Source organism: Harpia harpyja, chromosome W (assembly GCF_026419915.1).
Source record: "Harpia harpyja isolate bHarHar1 chromosome W, bHarHar1 primary haplotype, whole genome shotgun sequence".
Lineage (NCBI taxonomy): Eukaryota > Metazoa > Chordata > Aves > Accipitriformes > Accipitridae > Harpia > Harpia harpyja.
In genome coordinates, this window is record NC_068968.1 from 32,340,537 (window position 1) to 32,353,091 (window position 12,555).

The following is a 12,555-nucleotide window of genomic DNA, read 5'->3' on the forward strand; positions in this document are numbered from 1 at the left end:
GACCCTTTGAGGTCTGGGACATGGTTCCCCATGGTCTCCTTACTGGCAGAGTGGGGAGATGTGGCCAGGAGAAGGGGAGAAGAGCAAGAGCTCAAGCTGCAATGTGGAAACTCCTTTTAGGCATTAGGCCAAACATTTCTGCACAACAACGATGCTCAAACCCCAGAGCAGAGTATGGAGAGGGGGAACCTCCATCCTGGATGGGGCCAGCCCCAGAGCGACCTGTTCCCACGTTGAAGTCAGCCCTTCTCTCCCCTGTCCCAGGGATTTGGGTCGGTTCTCGGTACTCTGAGCCCTGCAGCTCTGCCATGGCCCAGTGCCCCAATCCCGAGCTGCAATGCCCCGCCATGGTCCCAGGGGACCCTGAGTGGTTTTGGGGCATGGAACGGGACAGGATGGCAGTGCTGGGACCAATGGCATGGCGCCGGTCCCCACGGCTGTGCTTTCCTGTCCCATCTTCCGCACCTCACAGCAAACTTCTCCTTCTGCAGAATCCGGCCACACTTCTCCTTTGCAGCCCCGAAAGAGGGGGCGACCGCGGTGGAGCAGGAGTCATGGGGGCAGTCGGGGCAACCTGGGGCACGGCCTAGAGCGTGGTCTATGCCGACCTGAGGTTTGCCACGGCTCCGCCGCTCACTGCCCCTGCCTGCCCCGCAGCGCCCTCCGAGGCCGAGAGCCCCTAGGAGAACGTGCAGCTGGGGTCGGTGCCCGTGGCAACCAGCCCAGGTGAGAGCCCGGCTGCGGCCGCCACCATGGGGAGGATGGGTGGGGGGGGGCACCGGTAGCGGGGATGCAGGGTGATGCCCATGGCCGCTCATCTCTTGCAGGGCGCTGGCCCCGGCGGCAGCGCGTCCCCGCAGGGGACTTGCTGTGAGTCGGGGCGGGGGCCGCGGGGCAGCTGGGGAGGGGGGCACCAGGAGCAGGTTTGGAGCTGGGTGAGGGCTGGGCTGCTGGGGGGCGGTTTGGGCCAGAGGGTGCCCGGGGATAGGGGCCCCGGGGTGGCGCTGCTTCTTGCTTGGCCGTCCTGAGCTGCCTTCCCACTGCCTTCTCATTGCCTTCCTATTGCCTTGTGGCACCACGAGCCCTGGGTGCCGGTCCTGGCAGGCTGTGGGGTGGAGCACAGCCAGCCCCAGGGCTCCCGGGCACCAGGTGGGTGCTGGGCATGGGGCAGGCAGTTGACAGCTTCTCTCCCCCCAGCATTTTGTGCAGGCACCTGGTGCCACATACTGGATTAGAGAGAGATATCAAAATCATAATGATAAATCTGAGGGGCTGGATGAGAAGCCGTATAAAGAGTAAGTTGGTCCATCTTGGCCACCTGCACCTCTCCCACCTTTGCCAGCCATGGGTAGAGGTGCTGGGCACTGCCCAGGTGTCTGTCCCAGCCATGGGGCCAATGCTCGGGCATGGGCAGTGCTCTGGCCTTCCTGCTCAGACTAAGGGGCCCTGGGGCTGCAGCTGCGTGGGGGGCACAGCGGGGCTGGCAGCAGGCTGGGAGCATGGTGGTGGCACCTCTTATGTGCTCCTTCCCTTCTAGGAATGATTGGCTCGCCCACTGTGCAAAAACAGCCTTTGGGAAGATAAGCTGCTCCTACCATTTTCCATGGATCTGTGAACAGCCCCCAAATCTGAGCAACCCATCTGTCGTGGGTTCAGCCCAGCCGGTAACAAAGGACCACGCAGCCGCTCGCTCACTCCTCCCGCCCCCCTCCGGTGGGATAGGGAGGAGACGGAGGAGAGAAAAGAAAAAAAAACCTGGAACCTCGAGGGTCGAGATAAGGGCAGTTTACTGGGACAACACAAAAAAAGGTTACAACAACAACAACGGTACTAATGAAAGAATATACAAAAAGAGTGATGCACAGTGCAACTGCTCACCACCTGGAACCCGATGCTCTGCCACTTCCCACACCGAAAGTCGAGAAAGCCTCCTCCAGCCTGCTCCCCATTTATATACTGAGCATGATGTCACATGGTATGGAATAGCTCCTTGGGTAGTTCAGGTCAGCTGCCCCGGCTATGCCCCCCCACCACCTCCCAGGTTCCTGTAAAAATTAACTCTATCCCAGCTGAACCCAGGACATTATCCACCCCTTATTCTATACCATCTACATCATGCCCAGATCTTACATTTTCCAATCAACCACTACCACTTTCCTTGTCTTATATACATATATATATATGTATATGGACAACCCCCCCACACACACAAATAGTATTCCCTTAGTCGATGGGCTATCCCTCCAATGTGTCCATCAATTTTATTTAGTCCATGACTTTGGGGCTCCATCTGTTGTAACAGTTCTTCAGGATAAGAGAGATGGTGTGAGGTGTTAGGTTGTTGTATGCTGCCTCTGGAACTTGTGGCCGGTACATTTGGTGCAACCCACACCCTTGGCCTGCAGGTCGAAGAGGTTGATCTTGAGGAAATTGCTGGGCGCCAGTTCAAGTTCTATCACTGTTGTACTTGGCTCAGTTTCAAAGTCCATCCTTCAGTCATTTGGGTAATTCTTACAGTAATACCCTTGATATGGCATATAGACACTATAGATACAATGACATACATTGGCAGGTTATTTAGCAGTTAAATATCATACAGCCTAATTCACTGGCTATTCTCTCCCAAAATCAAATCTCCCTGAGGTACACATCGAACTTCCCCATCCTTCTGCATCACCCACCAGGTGTACCCAGGTCCCTGAGCAAAAACAACCCCTTGGATGGGTTTGTCTCTGCTTGAGGGGGGACTAACCCAGACTGCCTTTCCTAACATACTCCTCATGCGCACTACAGGGACTTTATCCCCTTCTACAGTATGTGGAAGTCTTGGTTGGGCGGGGCCAGCCCAATTGGCAGATCCTCTAGTATTAACTAACCAGGTGGCTTTTGTTAAATGTGTATACCAATGTTTGAAAGTTCCACCCCCCATTGCTTTCAATGTAGTTTTCAGCAGTCCATTGTATTGTTCGATTTTTCCGGAGGCTGGTGCGTGATAAGGGATGTGATATACCCACTCAATGCCATGTTCTTTGGCCCAGGTGTCTATGAGGTTGTTTCGGAAGTGAGTCCCGTTGTCCGACTCGATTCCTTCTGGGGTGCCGTGTCGCCATAAAACTTTCTCTTCAAGGCCCAGGATAGTGTTCTGGGCAGTGGCGTGGGACACAGGATATGTTTCCAGCCATCCAGTGGTTGCTTCCACCATTGTAAGCACATGGCACTTGCCTTGGCGGGTTCGTGGGAGTGTGATATAGTCAATCTGCCAGGCCTCCCACTGTTTATATTTCAGCCATCGCCCTCCATACCACAGGGGTTTTAGCCGCTTGGCTTGCTTAATTGCAGCACGTTTCACATTCATGGATAACCTGTGCAATAGTGTCCATGGTCAAGTCCACCCCTCGATCAAGAGCCCATCTATATGTTGCATCTCTTCCCTGATGGCCTGAGGTATCATGGGCCCACTGAGCCATAAATAGCTCACCCCTACGTTGCCAGTCCAGGTCCACCTGAGACACTTCAATCTTCGCAGCCTGATCTGCCTGCTGGTTGTTTTGATGTTCTTCAGTGGTCTGACTCTTGGGTACATGAGCATCTACGTGACGTACTTTTACCACTAGCTTCTCTAGCCGAACAGCAATATCTTGCCACAGTGCGGCCGCCCAGATGGGTTTACCTCTGCGCTGCCAGTTGCTCTTCCATTGCTGTAGCCACCCCCACAGGGCATTTGCCACCATCCATGAGTCAGTATAGAGATAGAGCACTGGCCACTTCTCTCTTTCAGCAATGTCTAAGGCCAGCTGGATGGCTTTCACCTCTGCAAACTGACTTGATTCACCTTCTCCTTCAGCAGTTTCTGTGACTTGTCGTGTAGGATTCCATACAGCAGCCTTCCACCTCCGATGCTTTCCCACAATGCGACAGGACCCATCAGTGAACAGGGCATATTGCCTCTCATTTTCTGGCAGTTTATTATACAGCAGGGCCTCTTCAGCACGTGTCACCTCCTCCTCTGGCGACATTCCAAAATCTTTGCCTTCTGGCCAGTCCATGATCACTTCCACAATTCCTGGGTGACTGGGGTTTCCTATGCGAGCTCGTTGTGTGATCAGTGCGGCCCACATACTCCAAGTGGCATCAGTTGCATGATATGTAGAGGAGACTTTCCCTTTGAACATTCAGCCCAGCACTGGCAGTCGGGGTGCTAAGAGGAGCTGTGTTTCAGTACCAACCACTTCTGAGGCAGCTCAAACCCCTTCATATGCTGCCAATATCTCTTTTTCAGTTGGAGTATAGCGGGCCTCGGATCCTCTGTATCCCCGACTCCAAAACCCCAGGGGTCGGCCTTGGGTCTCCCCAGGTGCTTTCTGCCAGAGGCTCCAGGTAGGGCCATTCTCCCCAGCTGCAGTATAGAGCACATTTTTAACATCTTGTCCTGCCCGGACTGGTCCAAGGGCTACTGCATGAACAATCTCCCGCTTAATTTGTTCAAAGGCTTGTCGTTGCTCAGGGCCCCATTTAAAATCATTCTTCTTTCGGGTCACTTGGTAGAGAGGACTTACAATTTGACTGTAATTTGGAATATGCATTCTCCAAAAGCCCACAACACCTAAGAAAGCCTGTGTTTCCTTTTTATTAGTTGGTGGGAACATAGCTGCTATTTTGTTGATCACATCCATAGGGATCTGACGGTGCCCGTCTTGCCATTTTACTCCTAAGAACTGGATCTCCTGTGCAGGTCCCTTGACCTTACTTTCTTTTATGGCAAAACCAGCCTTCAAAAGGATTTGGATTATTTTCTTCCCTTTCTCAAAAACTTCTTCTGCCATGTTGCCCCATACGATGATGTCATCAATGTACTGGCAGGTGTTCTGGAGCTTCACCTTTTTCCAGTGCATCTGGATCAGTCCATGGCAAATAGTGGGGCTGTGTTTCCACCCCTGGGGCAGGCGATTCCAGGTGTACTGGACGCCCCTCCAAGTGAAAGCAAACTGTGGCCTGCACTCCGCTGCCAAAGGAATGGAGAAAAATGCATTAGCAATGTCAATTGTGGCATACCACTTAGCTGCCTTTGATTCCAGTTCATATTGAAGCTCTAACATATCTGGCACAGCAGCGCTCAGCGGTGGCGTGACTTCATTCAGCCCATGATAATCTACTGTTAGTCTCCATTCCCCATTAGATTTCCGCACGGGCCATATGGGACTATTGAAGGGTGAGTGAGTCTTGCTGATCACTCCTTGGCTCTCCAATTGGCAAATCAGCTTATGGATGGGGATCAGGGAGTCTCGGTTGGTGCGATATTGCCGCCGGTGCACCGTCGTGGTAGCAATTGGCACCTGTTGTTCTTCAACCTTCAGCAACCCCATAACCGAAGGGTCTTGAGAGAGACCAGGCAGGGTAGACAGCTGTTCAATTTCCTCCATCTCCAATGCAGCTATACCAAAGGCCCAACGGTACCCTTTTGGGTCCTTGAAATACCCCCTCCTGAGATAATCTATACCAAGGATGCACTCTGGGCCAGTTGCAATGGGGTGTTTATGCCACTCATTCCCGGTTAGACTCATTTCAGCTTCCAATACGGTTAGCTCTTGGGATCCCCCTGTCACACCAGAGATACAGATGGGTTCTGCCCCTTTATAACTTGATGGCATTAGGGTGCATTGTGCACCAGTGTCTACTAGAGCCTTATATTCCTGTGGGTCGGACGTGCCAGGCCATCGAATCCACACTGTCCAGTAGACTCGGTTGTCCCTCTCCTCCACCTGGCTGGAGGCAGGGCCCCTCTAATCCTGGTTAGAATATCCATTACTCACTTTTCACACACGTGAATCAGAAGTCCCTTCAAGAGGATCAGAAATGGGATCCGCCCATCTACTGTGTCTGGGGGACTGCTCACGGGAAACTGGAGCAGCAGTTTTCCAAGAAGAATCCTCTTTTCTGGTTGCTTTTTCTCGCAACTCCCGTACCCGTGCATCCAGGGCTGAGGTAGGTTTTCCATCCCACTTCCTCATGTCCTCTCCATGGTCACGCAGGTAAAACCACAGGTTAGCCCATCGTGTATACTTTCTCTCTCCTCTCTCTTGGGCAGAGGAATGCTGACTCCCAATAGCTGCGATGCGGGCCTGTACAGGTGGGGAGGAGGACATATCCACTTTGAATTGCTGGAACTCTCGGGACAATTCCTCTACAGCCGAGACACAGGCCCGTAGGGAGGAAGAGAGACTTCCTTTGTATTGCCGGAGTTGGACAGCCAATTCATCCACCGTTTGTCCATAGCCTTCTTTCCAGGACATTACTGCCAATGAGTTGGCATAGGTTGGGGGTGCACTTCGTAGAAACTTCCGCCACATGGGTTGTGTGCATTGGACTTCATCTGGATCTGTGGGTGACTGCGCATTTTCTGGATCATTATAAATCACCTCCAGCACGGCTAATTCCCTCAGGTACTGGATACCTCTCTCCATGGTGGTCCACTTGCCTTGGTGACATGTAACTTCATCCTTGAAGGGGTATATTTCCTTTACACCTAACAGAAGTCGCCTCCAGAGGCTGAGGACTTGTGTTTTTCTCCCAATCGCCTTGTCGATGCCCCCTTCCCTAGACAGAGATCCCAACTGCTTGGCTTCCTTACCCTCTAATTCCACACTACTAGCCCCATTATCCCAGCATCGGAGCAGCCAGGTAACAATGTGCTCACCTGGGTGGCGGCTAAAATCTTTTCGCATGTCACGCAACTCACTCAGGGATAGAGATCGGGTAATTATTTCAGGTTCTGCGTCTTCCTCCTGTTCTCGCGATGACCCTGGTTCATCTTCATCTCTCACTAAGCGAACTGATTTCTTTGTGTGTTTCTTTTTCTGTACCGGGGCGACTGATACTGGCACAGGTTGGTTCTCTGGTTTAGCTGCAGTATCTGTCACCGGGGTTGGGGGTAGCCACGGTGCCTGTTGCCGGGGTAGGGGTAGCCACGGTGCCTGTTGTCGGGGTTGGGGTAGCCATGGTGCCTGTTGCCCTGTTTTCCATCTTTTCCCCCTTTTCCCCCTGAGGGTGCTGCCTAATATCAAGCAGGGTTTGGTAGATACTGGCCAGGGCCCAGCACAGTGCAGTGAGTTGTGCGTCTCTGGAATAGCCACAGCATTTTCCTTTCAAATATTCTACCACTTCATGAGGGTTCTGTAGTTGTTCGGGAGTGAACTTCCAAGCCACTGGAGGTGAGAAGTTCTCTAGATACCTGCCCATATCCTCCCACATGCCGTGCCACCCATGAATATCCAGCCTTGGGGCAGATCTCTGGGTGGTACTCTTAAAGAGCCTTTTTGTAGCCCTAAACAAGACCTGAAACATATTCAGGAGGCATAGCACTAACAGCACACTGGCTTGCGCATCCCAAGGATATTCAAAATTCTCAAAAGCTGTTGTAATTAGTCGGAAGGAGAGAAGGGAGGCGAACGGACGGGGGGAAGTATCCCCCCCTAACTTCCCCATGGATTGAGTGTAATTACCAATAAAATCCGATAGAAGGTGCCCGAAGTATGGAAATGATATCACTGCCTCATACAGATACCAGCTTAACCTCATGACCAGTGATGTAATCATTTCACAAGTTGACATTGCCCAGTACAGCAAAATGATAATCCCAATCACTCTCCCAGAGGTGAGAAACGTAACTACAGGCAATACATAGAGCATATAAGAACTTACAAAACGCCACCATGTAAACAAATGAATCAACATTGTGACTAACATCTATTTATCTAATATAAGAAATGCGTATTACAAATTTGTTTCAACACGCTCTGGCCAGATCTGTCGTTATCTCAACCCTTCGTGCCCCACGTTGGGCGCCAAAAAAGGACTGTCGTGGTTTCAACCCAGCTGGTAACAAAAAGGACCACGCAGCCGCTCGCTCACTCCTCCCGCCCCCCTCCGGTGGGATGGGGAGGAGACGGATGAGAGAAAAGAAAAAAAAACCTGGAACCTCGAGGGTTGAGATAAGGGCAGTTTACTGGGACAACACAGAAAAAAGGTTACAACAACAACAACGGTACTAATGAAAGAATATACAAAAAGAGTGATGCACAGTGCAACTGCTCACCACCCGGAACCCGATGCTCCGCCACCGAAAGTCGAGAGCCCTCCCCCCGGCCCGCTCCCCATTTATATACTGAGCATGATGTCACATGGTATGGAATAGCTCCTTGGGTAGTTCAGGTCGGCTGCCCCGGCTATGCCCCCCCACCTCCCAGTTTCCTGTAAAAATTAACTCTATCCCAGCTGAACCCAGGACAAGTGCAAAGATCCTTGGGGACCAGCTCTGAGCTGTCATGTGTAGCACCAAAGCAGCTCATTTCCACGCTCGCCAAGTCCCTGGGTCTCCCATCGTCAGCAACATCTGGGTGCGGCGGGTGCCTCTGGTGGAGGTGGGAGCTGCTCGAGGGGCGCAGGATGAAGGCTGGCCCCCTTCTCCTGTGCCGCAGGTTCGAGCCTTGCACCAATGTGACGGCTGAGGTGTACCTGCGTGCCTACCTCTCGCCCTGCATCAATGACTGCAGCATCTACGGCCAGTGCAAGCTGCTGCGCACCAACAACTACCTGTATGCCACCTGCGAGTGCAAAGCTGGTGAGAGCTTCCCTAGGCACCCACGGTGCCTGCTGCACCCGGGGACCCCCGGACATCCTCCTCTCCTCCCCAGGGGTTGCGCACCCCATTAGTCCTCCTGCGCCAGCTCTCCACAAGGTGCTGGAAAGGGGCTTCCCCGCTCCCTCCCCAGCCACTGCAGGTGCTGCAGGGGTAACAGTGGCTCTCCCCGACCACAGGCTGGAATGGCTGGGGCTGCACGGACAACGCCGAGGCTTTCTCCTATGGCTTCCAGCTCCTCTCCACACTGCTGCTGTGCCTCAGCAATGTCATGTTTGTACCTCCTGTCGCCATCGCCGTCCGCAGCCACTACCTCCTGGAAGCTGCCATCTACATCTTCACCATGTTCTTCTCCACTGTGAGTGTGGGGTTGGGGGCAGCTGGGGGGCAGGCGATGGGCCGGGGCTTTGTGGGATGGCTCTCACACCCTTTCCCCCCCACCACAGTTTTACCATGCCTGTGACCAGCCTGGCATTGTGGTGTTCTGCATCATGGAGTACGATGTGCTGCAGTTCTGCGACTTCCTGGGCTCCCTCATGTCTGTCTGGGTCACCATCATCGCCATGGCCCGGCTCCAGTCTGTGGTCAAGCAGGTGAGTGGGGGGAGGGGGCATGTGGGGTGGCCAGGGAAGGGACCCATCCTGACATGTGCCCCATTGCCCCATAGGTGTTGTACCTGCTGGGGACCATGCTGCTCTCCATGGCTCTGCAGATGGACCGCCATGGGCTCTGGAACCTGCTGGGGCCCAGCCTCCTTGCCTTAGGGATCATGGCCATCGCCTGGGTAAGGAGATGCTGTCCCCACCCATCCCTTTACGTCCCCATCCCAGCCGCGCTCCGTGTCCTGCCCAGCTGCCCAACCCTACTCCCCTGCCAGCATCTCCCCTCTGCTGCCTTCACCCTTCCCCATGAACCACCTTCCCTGGCTTGTGGGGGACACGGCACCACAGCGGTGGGGCTGTGCCTGTCCCCACAAGGGCTGCCTCTTCCAGCCCCCCTTTCCCCACTGCAGACAGCTCGCACCATCCGGCGCCGCCACTGCTACCCGCCGACCTGGAAGCGCTGGGCTTTCTACCTGTGCCCGGGAGCGCTGATCGCAGCGGCCGCCATGCTGCTCTACGCCTTTGTGGAGACAGAGGAGAACTACTTCTACATCCACAGCATCTGGCACCTGCTCATCGCTGGCAGTGTCAGCTTCCTGCTGCCACCCTGCGCCAAGCCCAGCGGGCGCCTAGGGCCCCTGCCCCAGCGCAAGGGCTGCGGGTACCAGCTCTGCATCAACGAACAGGAGGAGCTGGGGCTCGTCGACCCGGCCGTGGCCTCCATCAACAGCATTTGTGCCAGCTGATGCCATCGGTGGCCTGGACTCCTCTGTCACGGACAGCAGCCCTGTGGGGCCCGGCACCTGCTCTCTTTGCTGACCACCCATCCCAGGAGCGCCAGGACTCCTCCGGGTGGGTGCATGGCCGCCTGTGCCGCCCTGTTCTTGCAATTACAGCCTGGTTGAACTTGTCTCCAGGAGTTGCTGCAGCTCAGTTCGGTGCAGAGCTGGGGGGCTTGAGGCTGAGCTGGGGCCACACTCCCCTCTTTGCAGGGCCATGGAAGTGCCCAGAGGACAGGGCTGGGTGCAGAGGAGGGAATGGCAACAGTCTCCTGCTCTCACTCAGGGTCCTGTGGCAAGAGCTCCCACTCTGCAGTGGGCTGCTCTGAGGCTGACACAACTCCAGCATGGAGCAAGGTGGCTGGCAAGAGCTGGGGGGCCAGGGGCTCCAGCCTTTTGGCTCACTGCAGGGCAGACTGCAGAGCTGGGAGGACTTGACCATGGTATTGAGCTCTCGTGGGTTGGCTGTAATGCCTGACCCATGGGGAGCCATGCTGTGCCAGGGCAGCCAGTGTCCCCCCCAAGCTGCCAGGACCGTGGGGAGCCCATAGCCCTGGGGGAAGCTGCCAGTGGGGAGTGGTCCCGGTGCTGCCTGCCATGGCGATGCGCAGGGCTGAGAGTGCACTGTCTCCAAGGGCCGCAGCCCACAGCCCCATTCATGTCACCCCGCTGCCTGGATCAGCCCCCCTCAGTGCCCCACACATGGGTGCACCCACCCAGGAGCAGTGGAGTGGCAACCCTGTGTCCCTGTCGGTGCCACCAGCCATGAGCAACTGCCCTGTCTCTGCAGGGCACTGAGCATCACTGGGAGGGGGCATTGCATGGTCTGTACCCCCCCCATCTGGTTGGGGCAACCCTGTCTCAGCCCCTGTTCCTCATCCCACCCTGTTTTGGATTTGTGTGGTGGAGTTTCGGTAGCGGGGGAGGGGGCTACAGAGGTGGCTCCTGTGAGAAGCTGCTAGAAGCTTCCCCAGCTCCAAGTCGGACCTGCCTCTGGCCAAGGCCGACCCAATCAGCAATGGTGGTAGCGCCTCTGGGAGAACAGATTTAAGAAGGGGAACCTGCAGTGGAGGGAGAGTGGAATGTGAGAGAAACACCTATGCAGACACCAAGGTCAGTGAGGAAGGAGGAGGAGGAGGTGTGCCAGAGGAGGTGATGCCCCTGCAGCCCATGGTGAGATGGCAGGCTGTCTCCCTGCAGCCCATGGAGGTGAACGGTGGAGTAGCTGCCCACTTGCAGCCCGTGGAGGACCCCACGCTGGAGCAGGGGAAGACTGTGAGGAGTCCTCCGCCTGAGAAGGAAGGAGCGACAGAGACAATGTGTGACGAACTAACCACAACCCCCATTCCCCATCCCCCTGCGCCGCTGCGGGGGGGAGGAGGTAGAGAAAATCGGGAGTGGAGTTTGTTACAATACAAAAAAAATCAGTTTTGTACTTACAAGTTAAAATTGTAACTATAGGGAATTGTGTTAGGTACAATGAATTGTGATAGGTATAACCATAGAAACCTCATATATTTTCTATTGAATTTTGTGTTTAAGAACTAACATTATGATTGAAACAATAGACAAAAGTGTAGCCAGGGGACTAGCTAATAGAGGTAATTACAAAAGTGTAGTTAAGTGATTAACTAGTATTTACTCCTAAGTTTTGCAGTTCTTGGCTCTTATGACTAGATGTTCCTGTACGCTAGATGAGAACAATGTTGAAATTGACCACATGTGACTGAAATTGCGTTAAGCTTCAAGATCAAAGGACAAGAACAAGGACTTAAAGAACAGCCAACAGAATCTCAAATGGGTCGGTGGTCGTAAAAGCAGCCCTTTGACTCAAATGAATTTGTCATTGTGCATGATCAGATGTAGGCAGTACTATGATAATCACTAATAATAATTTTTATGCATATATATATTAATCTGATTAATATGTAATTATTACTCCATATAACCTGTTTGTGCTGAAGCTGTGGCATGCACACTAGGTGGAAGTATCCCCCGTGCATCCAGCGCTGCAATAAATGAAGTGCCTGCTTCTTAACGTCACATTGGTGTTAAGGAGTTTTATTCTGGATTTCGGTAACAAGTTGAGCCCAGGAAGAAGGGAGGGGTGTGGGGAAGGTGTTTTTAGATTTGGTTTTCTTTCTCATTATCCTGCTCTTACTTGATTGGTAACAAATTAAATTGATTTTGGTTTTTTTCCCCAAGTCGAGTCTGGTTTGCCTGTGACAGTAATTGGTGAATGATCCCTCCCTGTCCTTGTCTCAGCCCATGAGACTTTCGTTATATTTTCTCCTCCCCATCCCACCATGGGGGAGGAGTGAGCGAGTGGCCTCGTAGTGCTCTGTTATCGGCTGGGCTTAAACCACAACACACACCCCCATGGTCAGACACACGGGCTCAGCACCCACCTGAGCCAGTGATGACCGTGGTGTGATGGCAAACACCAGAGCTGTGCATGTGGCTCAAGGACAGGGCATTTCCACCCTGCCCCTGCAGCTCAGAGGGGGCAAGATGGACCAGAGAGGGGAGGGGAAACCCC

At 53.9% G+C, this 12,555-nt stretch overlaps 1 protein-coding gene across 1 annotated transcript; it reads left to right on the forward strand.

Annotated features, from left to right (window-relative positions):
* The first annotated feature begins 8,442 nt into the window (after positions 1–8,442).
* On the forward strand, positions 8,443–10,183 carry LOC128136160 (transmembrane protein 8B-like). The gene is made up of 5 exons (XM_052775332.1): positions 8,443–8,617; positions 8,815–8,993; positions 9,082–9,228; positions 9,303–9,419; positions 9,648–10,183. The coding sequence occupies exons 1-5, from the start codon at positions 8,443–8,445 to the stop codon at positions 9,981–9,983; spliced, it is 954 nt and encodes a 317-aa protein (XP_052631292.1). The 3' UTR covers positions 9,984–10,183.
* Positions 10,184–12,555: the final 2,372 nt, after the last annotated feature.